We start from the raw sequence: 25,364 nt of genomic DNA on the forward strand, positions 1-25,364 counted from the left end.
CACGTCCCCTGCCGCCCCCACCGTGGTCACACTCCCTACAGAACGACGGTCCGTGGCTTTTTCTTTTTTTTTTGGGGCAGCGGGGGGGGGGGGGGGGGGGGATGTTCCGGCGTAACGACAAGCGCCGGCGCGAAGATGAAGAACTCAAGAGCAGGGAAGGCAGTGAGACGACGTCAGCGAGTAGTACGCTGATTAGGACAGCACCACGACAGGAGCGGCCTCTAGCCGAAGACAATATGAGCACCGCTCCTGCACGCCTCGGCCGCACAGTAGAAGGCGGACACTAGTAGACTCGGACTAGAAGAGATCACTAGAGGAGCTGTTACTTGTGATCCATATGCATTACTTGCATGGACATTCTATATAGGGAAAGACATTTGCATGTCGCCAACAGCTTGTGACACGGCATTGTAAACCAGAGTATGTCAATCTACTTTATTGTAGGAAAAACCAGTAATGTGATTTGCTTGTATTGTTGTATAGCTATCCGAGAAAGCAGCATCCTTTAGGCGCTATATGAGGTGCATTCAAGTTCTAAGGCCTCCGATTTTTTTTCTCTGGACTGGAAAGAGATAGAAACATGCGCATTGTTTTAAAATGAGGCCGCGTTCATTGTCAATACGTCCCAGAGATGCCAGCACCGTACGGCAGATGGAATTTTACCGCCAGCGGCCAGAATGAGAACTGTTTTAAATACTTAAAATGGCGACGTTTTCCTTACTTGAACAGCGTGCAATTACTCGTTTTCTGAATTTGCGTGGTGTGGAACCAACTGAAATTCATCGACAGTTGAAGGAGACATGTGGTGATGGAGTTATGGATGTGTTGAAAGTGCGTTCGTGGGTGCGACAGTTTAATGAAGGCAGAACATCGTGTGTGAACAAACCGATACAACCTTGGGCTCACACAAGCCGGTCTGACGACACGATCGAGAAAGTGGAGAGAATTGTTTTGGGGTATCACCGAATGACTGTTGATCAGATCACCTCCAGAGTTGGCATTTTTGTGGGCTCTGTGCACAAAATCCTGCATGACGACCTGAAAATGCGAAAAGTGTCATCCAGGTGGGTGCCACGAATGCTGACGGACGACCACACGGCTGCCCGTGTGGCATGTTGCCAAGCAATGTTGACGCACAACGACAGCGTGAATGGGACTCTGTTCGTCGGTTGTGACAATGGATAAGACGTGGATGCCATTTTTCAATCCAGAAACAAAGCGCCAGTCAGCTCAATGGAAGCACACAGATTCACCGCCACAAAAAAAATTTCGGGTAACCGCCAGTGTTGAAAAAATGATGGTGTCCATGTTCTGGGACAGAGAGGGCGTAATCATTACCCATTGCGTTCCAAAGGGCACTACAGTAACAGGTGCGTCCTACGAAAATGTTTTGAAGAACAAATTCCTTCCTGCATTGCAACAAAAACGTCCGGGAAGGGCTGCGTGTGTGCTCCTTCACCAAGACAACGCACCCGCACATCGAGCTAACGTTACGCAACAGTTTCTTCGTGATAACAACTTTGAAGTGATTCCTCATGCTCCCTACTCACCTGACCTGGCTCAGTGACTTTTGGCTTTTTCCAACAATGAAAGACATTCTCCGTGGCCGCACATTCACCAGCCGTGCTGCTATCGCCTCAGCGATTTTCCAGTGGTCAAAACAGACTCCTAAAGAAGCCTTCGCCGCTGCCATGGAATCATGGCGTCACTGTTGTGAAAAATGTGTACGTCTGCAGGGCGATTACGTCGAGAAGTAACGCCAGTTTCATCGATTTTGGGTGAGTAGTTAATTAGAAAAAAAATCGGAGGCCTTAGAACTTGAATGCACCTCAGCAAGTCTGCAGGACCCCACACACCCAATAAAGAATGAATGGAAGACGAATGCATGGGGAAAGTAAAGCTTGCTACCGAGAAGGAATGATGTGCCCAGGAAAGAAAAGAGCGTGCTATAGAAACAAACGACGTAAGATAGACTTCATTAAATCAGTGCTACGAAAACGAAGACAGCAAATCAAACAACCTGTTGATAATACTTCAAAATCAGATTCAGACTTTTCACATCACGACAGTAGCTCAGATATAGATATTGGCTTACTATATGGCAAAAAAATATCCGAAGAAGAAGAATAATAAGAGATTGGAACTTCAAGTAAGAGTCAGAGGAACTAACAAGGTACACTATTAAGTAGCTACCTATGTAGCTCAGGCTCAGTAATTGAGGTCTTATCTACCAATCTTCCTTTGGTGGAGAAGACAATATTTTTATTTTACAAGTATTTTTAAGCACTATGTTCAAATTTGAGAGATATTTCAGTTCAATATTGTATTGACTTGGCTACAGTACTACAGTGTTACAAAGGGTTATATGTTATCCCATTTTTATCCAAGGTTCTCTCAAATGGTGCAGAAACACTCACTCCTGGTTTTACTCCAATTTGTGGGATAAATCCTCTCAAGTTTTGTTTCCACTCATTTGTAAATTTCTCGTTAGTTAATGATCAGACAGAGCTGTAATTTGAATTGGTTATAAAAAACAACGCAGTCTACGACTTCAATTTAATATCACGGGAAAATCTACCCCTCGTTGACCAGAATATTAGAAAAACTGAAAATTGCGAGGATTTACCCCTACATACCCTACTATATTTTCAATCTTATCGTCCTCTGCTGCACTATGAATAGCTTATTGCCTTTTGGGAAGATGTATCTAGAGAATCTGTATTTTCATGGTTTGTATTAGAACTTCAATTTATATGCCTACTGAGAATCTATGTGAGTTTTGTTATGCATTTACACAGTTTGAGTAAAATGTAATAATTATGCTCAGGACCTCTGTTAATTATTTTATAGTTCCTAAGCCATTCATTTATTCGTGAATGTAAGATAGGTGTATGCTGGCGTCCCGATTCTTTTCGATACCCGTTGCTAAAATCTTTGTCCCATCAGTGCTAAGTCAGTGTCCGAATATTCAAATCTGCACTCGTACACAACTATTTCCGTTCAGTAATAGGAAATACGTCGTTCAGTACAGTCTTGAACACTGTTCTGCTGTGGGAGACTACGCATTGCGTTTCGTCGTACAACAGTGAGAGATCTTGTGGAGAATACGGCACTGAGTTATCTCCCACTTTCAATAGTATGTGCGGGTTTTGTTATTGGATTTCGTCATGTTCCTATTTGTCTGACGAAGTATGTCAGTGATAAATATTTTCGAGTCCAAATTCAGTAACTGCAGTCACACGCAAACATCCTCACAGCACTACTTTTCGCTATAAGCTCAAAGTACCCAAGTTATATGATTTCTGGGTAGGACTTCATGGGCACAGAGCAACTGTTGATGTTCAAGTACATAGCTGTAGAAATTCATTCATCGTTGCGCATATTTACGTAAGTATGTATGTCGCTGTGACGATTTCTTTCGTTAGTTGTGGTCAGATCGCCATTCAAATCAATGCAAGAGCGTGAATATTCAAATGGTTCAAATGGCTCTGAGCACTATGGGACTTAACATCTGAGGTAATCAGTCCCCTATAACTTAGAACTACTTAAACCTAACTAATCTAAGGACATCACACACATCTATGCCGGACGCAGGATTCGAACCTGCGACCGTAGCGGTCGCGCGGCTCCAGACTGAAGTGCCTAGAACCGCTCGGCCACTTTCATGAATCACTCACCTCACAAAAATCTTGGTTACTCGAACTACTGCAATACAGGTAGCGCCAATACTGCCAGCTAAATAAAAGATTCTAACTACTGAAGGCACAAACTACTGACAGGCATAATTAGCAAATGAAAGATTTTGATAGAGAACAAACAATGTATTTACCTTAATAATGTTCAAAAGTCATCATATATATATATATATATATATCAATTCATGACAGCCATCTTTACAAATTTCCTCTAAAGGCGGACACACGTCCAGATCGTTCGCTCTCAAAACTGTGGCATCTCTGTCCCCACATCCACCACTGCTGGCGGCTCACCTCCAACTGCGCAACGCTACACGCTGTTTACATCCAACTGCCCAACACTACACAAGCGAATATTCCAACAATGAGTCCAACCAGCCACAGACTGCACACAGCACAGTCAGCGATTTTAATACAGAGCGCTACGTGGCGTTACCAACATAAAAACCTAAACAGCCTACTTACACACGTAGTGAAAACGTGACCCTCTGCTGTGTCTGCACATTGCCGTGGCGTAGACCAATTCCTTCAAGTGTCCCCATAACCTAAGGTGTAGGAGATTGAAGTCTGGGGAAAGAGCAGGACAAGGTGTGGCTGCCTCCTACCTACTCTTCCCCCCCCCCCCCCCCCCCCTCACCCCTCCCAAATCAGCAGTCCTGAAATCTCTGCGTCAGATGCTCGCGCAACTTTGTGACTAAAGTGTGTTGGTGCGCCATCATTCATGAACCACATTTGTATTCGTTGCTGTAGTAGCACAGCCTACAGCAAGGTAGGCAAAACACAATGAGAAAGTCCATGTAATGCACCCCAGTTAACCTTTGTGGCGACACATACAGTGCTAATCTATCGCCAAATACGCCTGTCTATACATTGAATGAGAATTGATTGTAAGACGTCGTGGTCTCCTGACCTTCATTGCTTACATATTTCGCCCTCATAATCATATTCAGCACTTCAAGACGCTTCATTCGAACCCAAACTCGATAAGATAAAGCCAATGTTGTATGAATTCATGTAAACGATATGCAAATAACAAGTGCGCACTGGGGTTGAAATACTCGAGGCTGGCGTACACACATACAGTACATTCCAGACACGATGGTCACAGGAGCTTTTAGTTCAGGAGACGCAAACCGCACGCCAGGAGGCTGGTCCCAACCTATCTATGTCGGCCGGTGACCGCCCGTAAGGCAGACAGCGTTTGCCCGAGTGAAAGGGAGAAGAACCCCATGTTCGGCTTAAAGGCAAATTCCGCTACATTGTATGGGAGCGGCAAGCCTACGCATTCTTTACAAATGCAGCACGCAGTTTCAGACATTTTCACAGGGAGACAGCAAACGCCAAACGACGATGCTACAGATTTCCGGATTGGTCGCCTTAGACGAAACGTCATTCTCCCGTTTTAGAAGAGCAATGCTGATTGGCAGACGATATTCCTGACGCCTTGAGCTGAAGGAGTAATGGAAGAGACTGAAAGATATACCCCTCCACGTCTGGCGTGGAGAGGGGCTGTTGTCGCTCTTGGAGCGAGAACACGTAACGATAGTGTGCGCGCTCGTACGTGTACTCAAAGAGCGAGGAACAAGTCTCTCCTCAGTACTTCACAGGGAGAGCACCTCTCTCGAGAGCAAATCGGAGTGTGACTCTATACTGAGTCCTTGCGATTAAGCTTTGTTCACTGTGTTGGCCGCCACACTTATTGTGCAGTGTGAACGGACAGAGTTATAGTTAAACACCTGCGAGCGAATTTTTAGTGGCATCGCGGTGGACTGGTTATCTGACCGGTGTACCACGCCAATAGTTATACTAGAGGCGAATAGTCCTTGACTTCATCAAGGCATAGGGAGAGTTTGATTGGGGAAGGTCAATCCAGATAGAACGAGAGTTATCTAATTTGCCAGCAGCGAGTGGCGCAGACAGCAGTCATCGCAGCCTACGGTATTGTACGCTACAGCTCTTGTGAGCCCCATATTTCCTCCACAACAATACACTTCATTTCACACGCGACAGCCTCGACCGTACCTATCAACATTCTAAAGGATAATTACTTAAGTTGAGTACGCGTGGCTCTCAGCCATTCTGCCAGGTCAATAACAATCTTAAACTTTGTATAGAAATTTCATTAGCGAATCCTATCCTTGTAACTTCACATTCCGAAAAGAACCCGGAAATAACTTGCTTTGTTCATAACTAAAGGTTCCATTGTGATTTCTCAGAATTTTAGCAAAATAAATAACAATTTTCGTTAGTTTCATCTTGTTTTTCTTACACTAACAAGCACTACTCCAGTACCCAAGTATCCCACTAGTCATGTAAGAAATTTTGAGAATTTTTGTGACATTTCCTTACAGCGGACGACTCCAGAGGATATTTATTGCTGAAAGTTTTTCAGGCATTTCTCTTTAGAACGTTAGGAGCGCCTGTGTGACTTCTGTAGTAGTGTCAGGGTGGAAATTGCATCTTGCAGAAGCCACAGGGTAAAGGGTACATCTCAGATTAATCTGTTGCGCAGAATAACAGAATAGCACCCACACGATCTTTATGGTCTCTATCCTGAATTTATGAATTGCTGATTTACATCTGCTGGTTATGGGAATTCGCAAGAGCAGCTCTTGTAAACCCTGCCTCATCGGTAAGTGAAATCTTGGATGTGAACAGCGTATCTGCAGCTCACTCCTGCAAAAGCCATTGACGGAACCGCCGTCTGCCGTGATGGTCCTGTGGCCTTGGGGTCTGAACGTTCTGTACATGATACGGGTACAGCAATTTGTTGACGAAACACCCCGCAGATAAGAGAGTGAGACACGTCTTCTGCTGCTGGTAATCGTCGCACAATGATCCCAAGGGTTTTCTTCCACTGAATGTACCACATACACTTCCATGTCGACCGTGCGGTCCGTACGAGGTCTTCCACTGTCAGTCTTCCGAGGTGCAACGGTACCTGTGTCCCTCAGACGCTGTAAAAGTCTGCCGAACGGCTTATCAGATGGGGCTCTGAGCTGTGGATATTTTTCAGCGTGGACGCCACGGGCTCGCAGGGTATACCGATTTGCTAAACCATACCATACCAGGCCACCGTTTCACTTGAGTAGAAGATTCCATTGCTAACAAGTGGTGGAAGACAGAAAATGTAAATGTACTACAATATTTGTACGCACAAATGGGGCAATAACAGTAAGCACATAACTGAACCGGGGTCTGAAAGAAGGTAAAACACCGTGATACGAAATCACGCTTGACAGTACTGTACAATAAGGCACACAAACACGACGTAAACTAACGCAGGCTACAACACGCTTCGAACCACACAGCTGACTGCAGACCACCCAATGGTACGCAGGGTACTGTGAGTAAGACGTCATAACATCTCGCCGACACATTTGACGGAATGCAGTAAAGTAAACAAAAGAAATATTCGGAGTAGGCATTAAAATCCATGGAGAAAAATAAAAACTTTAAGGTTCACCGATGACATTTTAATTCTGTCAGAGACAGCAAAGGACTTGGAAGAGCAGTTGAACGGAATGGACAGGCGGATATAAGATGAACATCAAGAAAGGATACGAGGATAATGAAATGTAGTCGAATTAAGTCGGGTGACGCTGAGGGAATTAGATTAGGAAATGAGACACTTGAAGTAGTAAATGATTTTTGCTATTTGGGGAGCAAAATAACTGATGATGGTCGGAGTAGGGAGGATATAAAATGTAGACTGGCAATGGCAAGGAAAGTGTTTCTGAAGAAGAGAAATTTGTTAACATCGAGTATAGATTTAAGTGTCAGGAAGTCGTTTCTGAAAGTATTTATATGGAGTGTAGCCATGTATGGAAGTGAAACATGGACGATAAATAGTTTGGACAAGAAGAGAATAGAAGCTTTCGAAATGTGGTGCTACAGAAGAATGTTGAAGATAAGGTGGGTAGATCACGTAACTAATGAGGTATTGAATAGGATTGGGGAGAAGAGAAGTTTGTGATACAACTTGACTAGAAGAAGGGATCGGTTGGTAGGACATGTTTTGAGGCATCAAGGGATCACAAATTTAGCATTGGAGGGCAGCGTGGAGTGTAAAAATCTTAGAGGGAGACCAAGAGATGAATACACTAAGCATATTCAAAAGGATGTAGGTTGCAGTAGGTACTGGGAGATGAAGAAGGTTGCAGAGGATACAGTAGCAGGGAGAGCTGCATAAAACCAGTCTCCGGACTGAAGACCACAACAACAACAAGCGGTTTTGACAACAGGTACATTGTTGTGGCGCTGCGGCTGGAAACGAGAGCCCCTGAAGCGTCGAAGGTGGTCGTCTGCTGGCGTACTAGTGTCGTTAGCATGTATGGAAAGTAGTTGGAAGGCAGTGAAATAACGAGCAGGCTGTGTGGTATTGGACGACCACGTCTCACCACAAAACGTAAAACGCGGAGGTTCACCCACTGTGTAATCTGGGATAGGCAGCTATCTGTGGCACATCTGACAGAAGTGCACGATGCTGGTACAAGCACAATCGTTTTGGAGCACACCGTTCAAGGGCCATTTGAACATGGAACTCCACATCACACGATCCCTACGTGTTCCTGTGCTGAAACAACGTTTGACGGAGCGCCAGTGCAACGACCAAGTGTGGCGCACTCCTTACTATACTTATGCGCTTATCTCGGAATGTATGCGTTTGCGGACCAATGTTTATTAGACTTACTTGTTTTGATGAGTACTACCACCTTTCAAAGTATTCGACATTTTTCTTGAACACAAATCCGAATGTTCATCAGAGTATTGTGTAATAGTTTGAAGTACCTTGGCAAGCACTTTTCGCTATTGTATATTACATATTTATTTATATATTTAAAGACTGACATACAAAAACACGCGCATATTCGAATGCGACGTTGTGTCAAAATTTGAAAGCAATCGGTGAAGATCTATCGGACATTTACGATTCTGCCGGCCGTCGTGGCCGTGCGGTTCTAGGCGCTTCAGTCTGGAACCGTGTGACCGCTACGGTCGCAGGTTCGAATCCTGTCTCGGGCATGGATGTGTGTGATGTCCTTAGATTAGTTAGGTTTAAGTAGTTCTAAGTTCTAGGGGACTGATGACCACAGATGTTAAGTCCCATAGTGTTCAGAGCCATTTGAACCATTTAAGATTCTGAACAAACGAACATTTACATTTTTATTTATACAGATTATTTCTTAGGTTATTCATGGTACAGAATGTGTGGAAACCTGGTCGGATGTAAGAGAGGGTCTTAGGGCGCTAATACGGTCAGGCCATATGTTGTTGTTGTTATGGTCTTCAGTTCTGAGACAGGTTTGATGCAGCTCTCCATCATACAGTAAAGCTGCATGCCCGCGGTAAAAATTACGGCTGTAGTTTCCCCTTGCTTTCAGCCGTTCGCAGTACCAGCACAGCAAGGCCGTTTTGGTTAGTGTTAGAAGGCCAGATCAGTCAATCATCGAGACTGTCGCCCCTGCAACTACTGACAAGGCTGCTGCCCCTCTTCAGGAACCACATGTTTGTCTGGCCTCTCAACAGATACCCCACCGTTGTGGTTGCACCTACGGTACGGCCATCCGTATCTCTAAGACACGGAAGCCTCCCCACCAACGGCAAGGTCCATTAAATAAATAAAATATGTGTGTTCTCGCGTTGCTGCCAGATGACATTACAATTATGTGTCTTCGGAAACCACAGAAAAATCATTGGTACTCCACTACCGAACACGTTATAGAAAATACCCTGGTAGTTTCTCTTTTCCCGAATAAACTCTCCTGCACTCCACCTCTTGCTGGGGCAAGTGCTTAGAAGTTTCACACATCATCGTTAATATGAGTGCAGAAGCGACACGAATTAGCGGCGCAGCCGGTCACGCACCAGCGATTACTCGCAAGGGAGTCACGCGACTGCTCAGCCGTCACGCAAGTGGCGGACCGCCGGATCCAGCAAGCTGCTAGGTGCCAGTCTTCGCAGACGGCTGGATTCAGAGCGGTTCCGTAGCTTCCACTACTTGCAGCCTGACTGTCTATCGTCTTCTAGCAGCAATAATTCTACACAGAACATCCAAAGAAACTGGTACCCCTGCGTAATATCGTGTAGGGCTCCCGCGAGCACGCACAAATACCGCAACACGATCGCCGGCCGGGGTGGCCGAGCGGTTCTAGGCGCTACAGTCTGGAACCGCGCGACTGCTACGGTCGCAGGTTCGAATCCTGCCTCGGGCATGGATGTGTGTGATGTCCTTAGGTTAGTTAGGTTTAAGTAGTTCTAGGGGACTGATGACCTCAGAAGTTAAGTCCCGTAGTGCTCAGAGCCATTTGAACCATTTTTTTGAACCGTAACGCGGCGTGACATGGACTCAATGTCTGAAATAGTCCTGCATGGAATTGACACCATGAATCCCGCAGGGCTGTCATAAATCCGTAAGAGTACGACAGGGTGAAGATCTCATCCGAACAGCACGTTTCAAGACATCCCAGATATGCTCAATAATTTTCATGTCTGGGGAGTTCGGTGGCCAGCGGAAGGGATTAATCTCAGAAGAGTGTTCCTTGAGCCACCCTGTAGCAATATGGACATGTTGGGTGTCGCATTGTCCTACTGGAATTTCCCAAGTCAGTCAGAATGCACAATGGACATGAATGAATGCAGGTGATCAGACAGGATACTTACGTACGTGTCACCTGTCAGAGTCGTATCTACACGTATCAGGGGTCCCATATCACTACAATAGCACACGCCCCACACCATTACAGAGCCTCCACCACCTTGAACAGTCCCCTGCTGACATGAAGGGTCCACAGATTCATGAGGTTGTCTCTATACCCGCACACGTCCATCCTCTCGATACAATTTGAAACGAGACTCGTCCGACCAGAGAACATGTTCAACAGTCCAATGTCTGTGTTGACGGGCCCAGGCGAGGCGTAAAGCTTTGTGTCGTGCAGTCATCAAGGGTACACGAGTCGGCCTTCGTCTCCGAAAGCCTGTATCGATGTTGTTTCGTTGAATGGTTCGCACGCTAAGGCTTGTTGATGGCGCACTTCTGTGACGTTGAACGATTGTCTTCGGTCGTCGTCGGTTCCGCTCTTGCAGGATCTTTTTCCGGCCGCGGCAATGACGTTTTACCGGATCCCGATATTCACGGTACACTCGTGAAATGGTCGTACGGGAAAATCCCCACTTCATCACTACCTCGGGGATGCTGTGTCCCATCGCTCGTGCGCCGGCTATAATACCACCTTAAAACTCAGTTAAATCTTCATAACCCGCCATTGTAGCAGCAGGAACCGATCTAACAACTACACCAGACACTTGTTGCCTTACATAGGTGTTGCCGACCGCAGCGTCGCATTCTGTCTGTTTATATACCTCTCTATTTGAATACTCATCCCTATACCTGTTTTTTTGGTGCTTTAGTGTACATTCTAACACAAACAAAAAAAGCGAGGCTCGACGAAGGAATTATCCGAATGGGACGGGAATCACTGGATATGATTCACATGTACAGACGAACAATTTATTATCTACCGATTTCCATGCCATTTGGTTAATTTCTTATTTTTTGCTTCCATATGACAGTCAGGAATTTCTCGCATTTATTGTACACAATACCAATTAATCTAACCTCTGAGCAGTTATTAATAGCCGAAACGAAAGAGACTTGTTCCTGTATACAATATGATAGTTCCCACTTGTAACATGTTGTAGTGAAAAGCAGAGCTAACTGAGCGAACACGAATTTAAAGTCTCTCTGTAGAGATCCGTTCACCTTTATTTTATTTTATTTTATTATTATTATTATTATTATTTTTGAGATTTCTAATGATTCAGCAAGATACGCTGATTTCACAAGACAACATGTAACACTACGAAAAGCGTTGAATCAGCAGACATATTTTCCTCCATTTGCAACACCTTCAGCTCATCTCGAAAGTAAAATAAGCATGCTAAAATTCTGTGTATGGAAAGCCATCGGAATTCATTGTGAAGAAGTGATTCAGGTCCACTTCCCATTTCTTTCTATAGCTTTTCACTCTCTTGAACAGACGATACTTGAAATAAATCACGAGCTTTACAACGGAGATAAAAGCACATTTTATGTTTTTCGGTATATTGGTAATTATTTCTGTTTAATGCTGTGTATAAAATATTCAAAATATTCACTCCGGTGACAACTAATTACGAATGGAATTTTGAGAGGAACTCTCAGCGTGTTACACTCGTAAGAAAAACCACACGCACCATGTGATTAATAAAATTCACGCCGAAGAATTCACACTTACATTCCGGGATGATATGCCGTGGTCGAATGAATTTCATGGAGAAACCCAACATTTCGTCCCTCTCTACGGAGTACATCTGCAAGTGGAGTTGTAGATTCTATGACTGTCCAATTCACAAGCTGTTTCGCTGCTGACTGTTGGTAGAATCGGAACTTTGTAAAAGTTACAATCGCCCTTGAAGATGTCCTCCGCAGATGGGGACGAAACGTTGAGCTTCTCCAAGAAATCCACTACACCACGGCATAATAGCCCGGCATATCTTAGCCAGTGTCACTCGCACCATGTTAGACAAACGAGACTTCAAGTTATGTCGAATCGAGTTTTTACGAACACTGTTTCGGCATCTAAATTTTGTTATGTTCGCATTTTACTTTTTGTAATAATAGCACAAGTCATTTTATTGGAAGACGACCGGATCAATAGGTGATATTCTACCCATTTTCTCACAAAGCTGTTCCCACCAGCTCAAAAAAATTTCAGTCTCTACACTTGGGAGAGTTTTATCCTCCCACAAAAGTAGAGTATGTCGTGGACCACTAGTCGGGGAAGATCTTTCATAGCAAACTGGCGTACGGAGCGAATCTCTGGAATAAAGATGCTAACTCTTCAAACAGTAAATAGACAGTTGGGAAATTTCCAGGAAAGCTTGCAAAACGATATGCATCGAAAGTGCCACTGTCACGGAGCTATATATCGATTTTTTTACAGCGATTATACAAAACGTGTGGCAAAGAATTTCGTTTGAGAGTACCATCTACTGCCGACTCATGACACTGCAAATTGCTTGGATTGCAATGGGCAGACGAGTGTCAGACTAGGCTGAAGATCTAGCGATTCTGACTTCCTGACATAGTTGTATTGTGGCAAATGTAGGAAAAGAACAAGTATACGCCAAAACACGTCGTTCGATACTTGTAAACTGACAGTACAGGACAGTATCACCTTTGTTTTCTGCTGGGTTAAGCAATACACATTGGAAAGCACAACTTTAGAAGCTGGACTATCGATTAACACTGTTTGTGTGTTTGTGATTTCCACTGTTTCTGTCGTGAGGTTAGTTGTATAATTGTGTTCCTAAGGGTGGTGACAAAAAGACTAGAAATAGATGAACCACACATCACAACTCGAAAATACGGGAAAGGACGACTTCTGAAGAACGAAACTGAACAGATTTGGGAGTTTCAAGATGTAGAAAGAGACTGTAGTAAATGTTTCATTTTTAAATTGTATTCCGGGAGTGAACACATTTCAGTGATTCTTATTAAGAATTTTATCTTGCCACGATGCAAAGTAAGCACAGACCTCTGGAAGTCGTAGAATACTTTGAAGGAACAAGGATTTGATCACGAGTGCGTGAACGAGTGAGTGGAATTCGTGTCGTCGGTTCACACGCAGAACATGGAGCGATTGTGGAAATCTTCGAAATCGTCTATCCGACCAGGAGGCCGTGACGAACAATATGTTTTTCAATATTTGCATTTCCACAATTTGCGCTTGCGTGGTATAATAACTTGCTTGAGAGACTTCGCAGTTTCCTTAAGATATATTGCTGGAGTGCATACCGGATATGGCGGAAGAGAATTCCTCCCGCCAGCGCACACATTACGCGGAAATCTACATTTATACTGCGCAAGCCACCTAACGGTGTCTGGCGGAGGGCACTTTACGTACCAGTGTCATTACCTCCCTTTCCTGTTCCAGTCGCGTATGGTTCGCGGGAAGAACGACTGCCGGAAAGCCTCCGTGCGTACTCGAATCTCTCTAATTTTACATTCGTGATCTCCTCGGGAGGTATAAGTAGAGGGAAGCAATATATTCATCCAGAAACGCACCCTCTCGAAACTTCGACAGCAAGCTACACCGCGATGCAGAGCACCTCTCTTGCAGAGTCTGCCATTCGACTTTGCTAAACATCTCCGTAACGCTATCACGCTTACCAAATAACCCTGTGACGAAACGCACCGCTCTTCTTTGGATCTTCTCTATCTCCTCCGTCAACCCCACCTGGTACGGATCCCAGACTGATGAGCAATACTCAAGTATAGGTCGAACGAGTGTTTTGTAAGCCACCTCCTTTGATGATGGACTACATTTTCTAAGGACTCTCCCAATGACTCTCAACCTGGCACTCGTCTTACCAACAATTAATTTTATATGATCATACCACTTCAAATCGTTCCGTACGCATACTCCCCGATATTTTACAGAAGTAACTGCTTCCAGTGTTTGTTTCGCTATCATATAATCATACAATAAAGGATACTTCTTTCTATGTATTCGCAATACATTACATTTGTCTATGTTAAGGGTCAGTTGCCACTCCCTGCACCAAGTGCCTATCCACTGCAGATCTTGCTACATTTCGCTACAATTTTCTAATGCTGCAACTTGTCTGTATACTACAGCATCATCCGCGAAAAGCCGTATGGAATTGCCGATGTCGGAGGTATCGATGACGAGTGACGTAGCTGAAATTACATTTAAATACTTGGAAGAAGAGACAGCATTGGTCGTATATTTTTGTTTATTATCGCCAAATCGATTTTCGGTCACTTAGTGACCATCTTCAGTGCTGTAATATATAACTTAAATTAGCAAGCACCGGTGCCAATGAGCTTACGGCGATCACATAGTCTCAGTCTATGTGATCGCCGTAAGCTTATTGACACCAGTGCTTACTAATTTAAGTTATATATTACAGCACTGAAGATGGTCACTAAGTGACCGAAAATCGATTTTGCGATAATAAACAAAAATATACGACCAATGCTGTCTCTTCTTCCAAGTATACCCATTATCTGGTCGTAGTGCACAGGACACTATGGAGTCGCCAATCAATAATTACATTTAAAGTCATCACTGGACGTTATCCATGTGTGGTTGTTGGTATTTGCAGCGCTACACACAAAATGCATATCGTTCATCTTTTGTCGATGTAGTCGTCATCGCTGCGGGTATAATCGATATCTGGCTCCGCGAAAGTCGCGCCTTCGATATACATCGCTCGCAAGCGCTCTTGCAAATTATAAGCACTTGTAAAGAGCAACATTGTGTTCACCGTTCACGCAGCTATCCTACAGCAAATTATCATCCACTTCATCAATTAAGAGATAATACTAGCAGCAAAACAAATTTAATACCGTGTCTAAGTGTAAGGGGAAGCCTGCAACTGGTAGGAAAGAAGCCCACTCAGATGTCGGTCAGTGCAGGCAGGTTGCGCTCACCTGGTGTATGTGCGAGATGACTTCGGTGTGGCTGGCGTCCTCCAGGCTCCGGCCGTTCACCTCCAGGATCTCGTCGCCCACCTCCAGGTCCGCTTTGTCGGCGGGCGAGCCTGGAACACAGACCCGGCGTTCTTAGTGACGAACGAAGTCCTCTCGTTTCATTGTATTTGTTCGCTTGCTTTATTTTAAATGTGCAATCGCAAAAATATAAGTTCAAAATGGTTCAAATGGCTCTGAGCACTATGGCACTTAACATGTATGGTCATCAGTCCCCTATAACTTAGAACTACTTAAACCTAACTAACCTAAGGACATCACACAACACCCAGTCATCACGAGGCAGAGAAAATCCCTGACCCCGCCGGGAATCGAACCCGGGAACCCGGGCGCGGAAAGCGAAAACATATAAGTAAACCATGGAATACAATTGAAGTGTTTCTTACAAAAACAGCCCTTGTCCAAAATTTACGAAAATTGAGATATCGACACCATTACAGATAGAATGGCAAACTGCATGCCTGTCGTACTAGTTTAGGCAAAAAATAAGCCCATATTACAAAATATAGGTGTTCAGATAATTCCATATTCTACAAAATCAACCCTTTTCCATTCGTTTTCTACAAGAATGTCGCTTGTCCGGGGCTGTTTTTGTTGGAAATGATAAACAAGAAGACTGCCTCCACTTCAAGTGTTAAACATCAGAGAGGGAAACACGGTAATAGACCTCGAAACTGTCATGAGGAGATAGAGAACTTGGCAATTGAACATATTAAGGCATTTAAACCAAAGACGACTCATTACTAAGAAATAATCCAAACTGCAAATATTTATCAGCAACACTGACTGTTAATACGAGGGAAATCCCAAAAGTAAGGTCTCCTATTTTTTATAAGTACATAGACCCGTTTATTTCTACAACGGTTTACATCAGTTTACAGCTTGAACATTTAGCTATTTTTCGACATAATCATCATTTCTGTCGATGCATTTTTGTAGACGCTGTGGCAGTTTTTGTATGCCCACGTTATACTAGCTCGCCGCCATGCTGATCAGAAAGTTTTGAACCTCTTCATTCACCTCGTCGTCGGAGCTGAATCGCTTTCCGGCCAAATGTTCTTTTAACCTAGGGAACTGAACGCCAAGTGAGGACTATAGTAAGTTTTCTTTAAATTTACGTCAATGCTCACAATCTTTTTTGTTTAACAGATTACCGGTTTCGGTCTTCAATGACCATCATCAGATCTGTTTCATAAAAACAAAGTCGTAATGTACAGCAGCCATAGTGCCGTCGTCAAATGCTAAATGCGGAATCAGCATCAGCATCGTCAAATACATATAAAGCACATCACGCCGGCTCAAACTAATCGCGAACAACTGTGGCGCATAGTCATTCATGAAAATTCCATCGTTGTTTTTGTACATGAAGTCCATGAATGACTGCAGATGGCCTCCAAGTAGCCGAACACAACCATTTCCACTCGAAGTTCGACATAAACACAGCTCACATCATTATGGAGCCACCACCAGCTCGCACAGTGCCTTTTTTGGCACCTTGAGTCCACGGCATCGTGCGGTGTGCGCTACATTCCAACCCTACCGTCAGCTGCTACCGTCTGAAATCGTGACTCACGTGACCAGGCCACGGTTTTGCGGTCGCCTGTGGTCCATCCGATGGTCACGAGCCCAGGAGAAGGTTTCGCAGGCGACATAGTGCTGTTAGCAGAGGTACTCTAGTCGGTCGCCTGCTGCCAGAGCCGATTAATGCCAAATTTAGCCACGCTGCCCTAACGGATACGTTCGTCGTACGTCCCACATTGATTTCTGCTTTTATTTCACGCAGTGCTGCTTGTCTGTTAGAACTGACAACTCTACGCAAACGTGGCTGCTCTCGGTCGGTAAGAGAAAGTCGTCGGCAACTGCGTTATCCGTGGAGAGAGGCAATGTCTGAAATTTGGTATTCTCGGCACACTTTTGACACTGTGGATCTCGAAATATTGAGTTCCCTGACGATTTCCGATATGTAATGTCGTATGTGTCTAGTTACAACCGGTCAAAGTCTGCTAAATCCCGTCGTGCGGCCGCAATGACGTCGGAAACTTTTTGACGTTGTAAGCGTCTTGTCATATCGCTGGTTTAGTTGTGGAGTATCTGTGCGAGCAGCCGCGTCTAGAGAGTCGAGCGCGGAACACGGAAATGTTATCTTGTGTAGTGTATAGCTCTGCGTGTGAGAGGCATTGTTAGCATGGAAGTTGAAGTGTTGCTACAAGTGCTATCATAGTAAAGTGATGATATATGGAAATGGTTCAGACGAAAGTGCGCCAAGAAGTAACTGAAAATGAGCAATGCCGTCAATAACGTATGTATGTTTCCTCTCGTTGCGTGTCGCACAGTATCGATCATGCGCCCCGTGTTAGGTCTCCCAGAATGAACTGATGTGAATCAGTAGAAATTAGTTACCACAAAAGAGTGCAGTCAAGTGCCAGCGTCTTGCAGCGAGCGTGAGGACGTGCGTGCGATCATCGCGTTTCCGCATTTATCAACAATCAGCCGCGCCGCGACGGTTACGCACACGCTCGTACAACTGAGAACTAAGAAACTGAAAAATTAACCTTACGAACAGTGTTATATCATTACTAGTGTCAAGGAGGATTATTACCAGATATCTGTATGTGTGACGAGCGTAAGAAATTTGGTTCGATCATTCGGCTTCCGCATCATGTTGACTGGAATACTCTCTTTCAAATTCTGAAGGTGGCAGGGGCAAAATACAGGGAGCGAAAAGCTATTTACAATTTGTACAGAAACCAGATGGCAGTTATAAGAGTGGACGGACATCAAAGGGAAGCAGTGGTTGGGAAGGGAGTGAGACAGAGTTGTAGCCTCTCCCCAATGTTATTCAATCTGTATATTGAGCAAGCAGTAAAGGAAACAAAAGAAAAATTCGGAGTAGGTATTAAAATCCATGGAGAAGAAATAAAAACTTTAAGGTTCGCCGATGACATTGTAATTCTGTCAGAGACAGCAAAGGACTTGGAAGAGCAGTTGAACGGAATGGATAGTGTTTTGAAAGGAGGGTATAAGATGAACATCAACAAAAGCAAAACAAGGATAATGGAATATAGTCGAATTAAGTCGGGTGATGCTGAGGGAATTAGATTAGGAAATGAGACACTTAAAGTAGTAAAGGAGTTTTGCTATTTGGGAAGCAAAATAACTGATGATGGTCAAAGTAGAGAAGATATAAAATGTAGACTGGCAATGGCAAGGAAAGCGTTTCTGAAGAAGAGAAATTTATTAACATCGAGTATAGATTTAAGTGTCAGGAAGTCATTTCTGAAAGTATTTGTATGGAGTGTAGCCATGTACGGAAGTGAAACATGGAGGATAAATAGTTTGGACAAGAAGAGAATATAAGCTTTCGAAATGTGGTGCTACAGAAGAATGCTGAAGATTAGATGGCTAGATCACATAACTAATGAGGAAGTATTGAATAGGATTAGGGAGAAGAGAAGTTTGTGGCACAACTTGACTAGAAGAAGGGATCGGTTGGTATGACATGTTCTGAGGCATCAAGGGATCACCAATTTAGTATTGGAGGGCAGCGTGGAGGGTAAAACTCGTAGAGGGAGACCAAGAGATGAATACAGTAAGCAGATTCAGAAGGATGTAGGTTGCAGTAGGTACTGGGAGATGAAGAAGCTTGCACAGAATAGGGTTGCATGGAGGGCTGCGTCAAACCAGTCTCAGGACTGAAGACCACAACAACAACATCATCAACAATCACCCGTGTCGTGTCGGTTACGCGTACGCTCGTCTTGAGAGATATTGTTTGACAGATAATCATCAAGATTGTTAATTGGTATAAACATTTACGACTTAGAATGTAAACAGTGCAACCTGCGATTTCCTTTAATCGTGTCAGAATATAGTTGTTCATACCAGACGTAGAACAGTGTTGTGTTCTGACGGTGAGGGCCTCCCCTGACTAGCCTGCATATTTCGACAGATAATTTCAGGCAGGCCAGCAGCAGCGTGGAGCAGAACATTTGTACCCCCGGGCGTGTTACAACGTGAATGACGCGAGTGCAAATGACAGCTCTGGCAATGCACTGCCCTTTCGTACCTCGTGTGCGCGATACAACCTCCATCTCTATATGTGCCTGTCGCTATCCCACGACTTTTCTCACATCAGTGCTATACAGCGTGTCGGGGAACGCGAAAAACAGTGAAGTTGTTGCCATAATGCGGGAACGGAGAGATTTATCAGACGTCCAGTCGGGAATGGCCACTGGCTTTCTGGCTAAGGGTGGCAGCATTTCCGGAACGGCTGTGTTTGCAAACTGTTCCCGTGCCACCGTGGTTAATGTACACCGCGCGTGGCACAACGGCGTTACCCAAAACCCTCGCTGACGCAACTGTGGTACACCACACGACATAGATGACAGGGGTGAATGACAGCTGCGGAGATGCGTACGGGCGAATAGTCGTGCAACTGTTGAGCAACTGAGCGCCCGATCAACCAAGGGGCTACCAACATTGTCTCCTCGACCACTGTTATGTGTGGCCCTGGTTCATGCGCCCATGTTGACTGCTCTTCATTCGCAATGAGGGCTGGAAGTAGCATGGAAGTGAACGTCGACTGTGTGGCGACGGTGGCCTTTTCATGTGAATCGCGTTTTATGCTCCGTGGGAAATATAGCCGTATGTGTGTACGGTGTGAAACATTTGAAAGCAAACAAGGAGAGGTTGTTGTGGTCTGGAGACTGTTTTCACGACCTTGAAACGTCATAGGTTTACGCTTCATTTAACTAACTGACTAATTTCCACATGATTAATAATTCATTTTACGCCGGGAGCGTCCTTTCAATATTTCGTCTAGCTAAATAACCTCTGGATTCAAGAACGCTTCCGTGTATATTTTTTCCTCTGTTGGTGTCACACCTCCTCCCTCTTCCTTTAATCCCGTGATGTATGTGGATGGATAAATGTAATTATGCATGGAATATATAATAATCTGGGTTAGTCAAAGACGGTTGCAGTAGGGTAGTTTAGCACCAACGTAACAATGTGAGCAGATTCGGCAGAGAGTTCGTGATTCCACAGATAGTGGGGATGAGCAAGGCAGAGTTTGTGAGGTTGGTTCTCACTGAGGTCCTACCCCCCCACCGCCAGTTTTTTTGAACGGTTGGCGGTTGGTCCTGGAACGCGCCGTGTTGGGACACTCTGGGGTCGCCGATTGAACGAGACGGACGCAGGGGTGCGGCGCTCGTCATGGATGGTGAGGAAAGTTATTCATAATGTAGGTTTTTTGGGGTAACACTGATTATGAAACATGTTCGGGTGTGAATTAATACCGGGAAACGTTCAGCGATATTTTATTTGTAGAAATTTTTCAGATTAATGTGTTTCAACTAGCGGACTTGGGCGCGAGGTGATTGAGGGCATAAACCAACTGTTCTTGTTCTTAGGTCAATAGCGGATAGGTTCATTAATGTTTCATTTGTTGCATAGTTTAGTTATGGATACAAGCAATATAAATTTTTCATGATTTTACTCGTTTCTTTGTTGTCGAACTTGGGCACGTGTTGCGATCATTCATAATGGGTTTGCGTTTCGTTTATCATAGCATGAATAATGTGGAGTCAAGAAAAAAATGGTTCAAATGGCTCTGAGCACTATGGGACTTAACATCTGAGGTCATCAGTCCCCTAGAACTTAGAACTACTTAAACCTAACTAACCTAAGGAGATCACACACATCCATGACCGAGGCAGGATTCGAACTTGCGACCGTAGCGGTTGCGCGGTTCCGGACTGAAGCGCCTAGAACAGCTCGGCCACACCGGTCAACTGGAGTCATGAAGCCTGGGCTGGTTTGCTCACGTTGCATTGCGGTTGCATAATACGCGGTTTCAACATGAACTTATCCGCATGATACTGCATGTGTAGTAACCCAAGTAATGTTTGAGAGAGTGAAAGGTAATATCCTTACCTACTCCGCGCGTTAAATAGGTGTGACAATAACTAAATGGTGTTAAGAGGCCATCATTCAGTAACATTCATTTTTACCCATTTTAATCATTAGTAGATGTAACTGGCGACGAAGTGTTGTCTATGTTTCCGGTATGACGAGATGCAAGAGATAGTGAGTGCTTCATGAAGGTTTTGTCACTGAGAATGGTCGTTTTCTTAAATATAATAGATTTCATGTATGTTTTGTCACAGAGGGTAATAGTTTTCTTACATATTATCGAAATAAATCAGAATGATAATTGAAATTCTCTCTTAGCGTTATTGAGTAGCCTTCATACATACCACTGAGATAATGACTATATTATATGAATTTTCAATCCAGGCATATCCATTGTATGCATTATGCACTTTATGCGACTAACTGAATTCATAGTATAAAAAAAAAAGAAAGTCTTACAGTCCCTAATGTGCACGTATTGTTCCATGGCCATTCACCGATGTTGCGTTATCCGTTGCTTCATTTGTAAATTAGAATACTATCTTTTCTACCGGGTTTGATTACCCATATCTCAATGTATCGGGCCTAATTGAAAGCATTAGACACATAGCGGTAGAAATAGGAACCACGGAGCACTGCGTCCGCTTATATTAAAGGGAGATACTTCTTACATGAAAAATACTCAGCATAACAAACAAGGGGTAGACTTTCAACCTTCCCTGTATGATCTCGTCACTCTGGAATGCGCAGTGCATCAACACAGCTATGAATCTGTCCTTGGGAACTATGTCCACCCCTACATGCAATTTGTTTTTCTTCGACACGACGGTATCTACCAGCAGGACAATGCAACGCGCCATGCAGCTCGCAGTGTACGTGCGTGGTTCGAAGAGCACCGAGATAAGTTTACCTGCTCCCTAGGCAGTCAGACTCCCTGGATTTGAAACCAATCGAGATTCTGTGGGACCACCTCTATCGGGATGTTCGCGCCATGGATTCTGAACAGAAAAGCGCAGAGCCCTGCTCAGAACCACAGAGGAGCCCGCCGCGGCACTGTCCGTACCTCCCACAGTCTCACCGAGTCTCTTCTTGCGTGGATCGCAGCCGTGCGTGCTACAAAACGTAGTCCAGGCTTTGGACAAGTCGTCACATTTATGCGGCTGGACATTGTATTTAAACGGTAACAATAAAAAACAGTATTGTAAGCTGCGCCCTAGCTCGTAAGTAACAAACAGTTGTGAAACCTAAACAATGTAATAGAACTTTGAACATAGCTGCTAAGTTCAGTGACCGTGTCAGAATTATATTAGAACAAATAAGCCCTCGGTCACAAATATTAAGTCAAAATTGACCAGGTTTCGACGCTACTATGAGCGTCGTCTTCAGAATTAAACTAACTATTCCAAAACATATTAGGTACATAATACATTAATAAAATTAAAGTTTGTACTGACTGGAAAGAGATGCAGCACTTACAAGTCACATTTTAAAAAATCTAAGCCGGAAAGGGGACGCCATGAATAGTTGTAAATAAGATGGCGAGGCGCTAAGGGCTGCTCGTACTTGAGTGGACAAGGGTTGCAACAAGACTGACAAGGGAACCTCCCCATCGCACCCCCCTCAGATTTAGTTATAAGTTGGCACAGTGGATAGCCCTTGAAAAACTGAACACAGATCGATCGAGAAAACAGGAAGAAGTTGTGTGGAACTATGAAAAAATAAGCAAAATATACAAACTGGGTCGTCCATGTGCAATATAAGCAATATTAAGGGCAGTGTGAGACGAGGAGAGCCGTGGTCCCGTGGTTAGCGTGAACAGCTGCGGAACTAGAGGTCTTTGGTTCAAATCTTCCCTCGACCGAGAATTTCAACTTTTTATTTTCAGTTTATGTGACAAACCCTTATGTTTTCATCACTTTTCTTGGAGTGATTATTACATCCACAAGAAAACCTAAATCGGGTAAGGTAGAAGAATATTTTTACCCATTCGCCAAGTGTACTAGTTAGGTGGGTCGACAACATATTCCTGTCATGTGACGCACATGCCGTCACCAGTGTCGTATAGAATATATCAGACGTGTTTTCCTGTGGAGGAATCGGTTGACTTATGACCTTGCGATCAAATGTTTTCGGTTCCCATTGGAGAGACACGTCCTTTCGTCAACTAATCGCACGGTTTTGCGGTGCTGTCGCAAAACACAGACACTAAACTTATTACAGTGAACAGAGACGTCAATGAAAGAACGGACAGATCATAACTTTGCGAAAATAAAGAAAGCAAAATTTTCAGCCGAGGGCAGATTCGAACTAAAGACCTCTCGTTCCGCAGCTGTTCACGCTAACCACGGGACCACGGCGCTCCTCGGCTCACACTGCCCTTAATATTGCCTATCTTAGGCATGGACGACCCAGTTTGTATATTTTGCTTATTTTTTCGTAGTTCCACACAACTTCTTCCTGTTTTCGCGATTGATCTGTGTTCAGTTTTCCAAGGCCTATCCACTGTGCCAACTTATAACTAAATCTGAGGGGGGTGCGATGGGGATGTTCCCTTGTGAGGTGCCCACGTTAGGAAGTGTGGGCAAGTAAACATGGTGTTGCTACAAGCTCCATCTAGTAGCCGCAGAAACAACTAGGCTCCTCTACATTCAAAATCAGACACATGAAATTGTGATGAAGCTGATTCAGGCATAACGTTAGCACTAATAATAATATGATGAAGTTACATATTTATCTGCTTTAAACAGAGATCCATTTTGTAACGTAAAAAAACGTCAGTTATGACATAAAAGAAAACAGTAAAGATGTAACAGGAAAACAACATTTCGGCAAACTGCATGAGGAAATCTGAGTCAAAGATCAAGCAATGGCTTTATACAGTCAAAAAAGTTTTTATTTCGCAGCTGCAGCTGTTCGCTGAGAATGAGGCCATCATGACGAGAGAGATGTTTGAAAATCTCCAATTCCTCTAAAACATCTAACCTACGCCCCTTCTTTTCGGTATGCAGAATATTGCTATCGCCTACGGCTTTAGGCACGTGTCCAGTAATTAAGAGATAATCGGTAAAGGATGAATTTAGGGGACTGGTGCCGTTCTTTCTCAAAAGATGTTCTTTGTATCTGATGGTGAAAGCACGTCCAGTTTGCCCTATATAGTAGGAGGAGCAGGTATCACAGATGATCTTATAAACGTCAGAACGTTCTGTAGGGGAGCGAATTATGAATGAATTATGAATGAGGTTTCTCTTCACATTATTATTAGTAGAGAAGACAACATTGCAGTTGTATTTGTTGCGAAGCATGCGCTGAATCTGATAGGAAATGGGTCCTACGAAAGGAATAGAAAAACGTTTTTTTGGGTTAATTTCAGTGCATGAGGTGTTGTGCGTGGTAGTTCTTGCAGTTTTCTTTTTCAGGATATCGTCCACTATGTTAGGCGTATATTCATTATTGACTTCTATGGTTTTAAGTAAATTAATCTCATCATTAAACTTTTCTGTTGCAAGTGGTATAGAGATGGCTCGGTGGACGGTAGAGTGAAAAAAGGCCATTTTTTCAGACTGTGGATGAAAAGAGGAAGCAGGTTTTAGAATAGGTAGTTTAATTCTGAAGACGACGCTCATAGTAGCGTCGAAACCTAGTCAATTTTGACTTAATATTTGTGATCGAGGGCTTATTTGTTCTAATATAACAATGTAATAGATTTTTCTTTTCTTGTCAACACGTTTACAAAAAATGTGAAACAGTTCTGTCAGTCTTTGCAATCGGTACGCAGAACGATTCTGTGGAGGTGGTAGAAACACTTACATAAACACTTAGAGTCAAAGAAATTGATACACCTGCGTAATATCGTGTAGGGCGTCAGCGAACACACACTGGTGCCGCAACACGACGGGGCATGGACTCGACTAATGTCTGAAATAATGCTGGAGGGAACTGACACCATACATCCTGCAGGGCTGTCTATAAATCGGTAAGAGTGCGAGAGGGTGGAGATCTTCTCTCAACAGCACGTTGCACGCCATCCCACATATGTTCAATAATGTCCATGTCTGGAGAGTTTGGTGGCCAGCGGAAGTGTTTACTCAGAAGAGTGTTCGTGGAGCCACTGTAGGAATTCTGGACGTGTGGGGTACCGCATTGTCCTGCTGGAATTGCCCAAGTCCGTCGGGATATACAGTGGACATGAATGGATTCAT

General features: G+C 44.0%; 1 protein-coding gene across 1 annotated transcript in view; it reads right to left on the reverse strand.

Annotated features, from left to right (window-relative positions):
* Positions 1-25,364, reverse strand: part of LOC124550712 (Na(+)/H(+) exchange regulatory cofactor NHE-RF1-like) — a 677,275-nt gene that overhangs the window by 117,524 nt on the left and 534,387 nt on the right. Inside the window, exon 3 of the mRNA XM_047125433.1 lies at positions 15,196-15,305. Within this exon, the coding sequence (XP_046981389.1) occupies positions 15,196-15,305 (110 nt within the window). The remainder of the gene's footprint in view (positions 1-15,195; positions 15,306-25,364) is intronic.

This window comes from Schistocerca americana, chromosome 9, assembly GCF_021461395.2.
Source record: "Schistocerca americana isolate TAMUIC-IGC-003095 chromosome 9, iqSchAmer2.1, whole genome shotgun sequence".
Taxonomy (NCBI): Eukaryota; Metazoa; Arthropoda; class Insecta; order Orthoptera; family Acrididae; genus Schistocerca; species Schistocerca americana.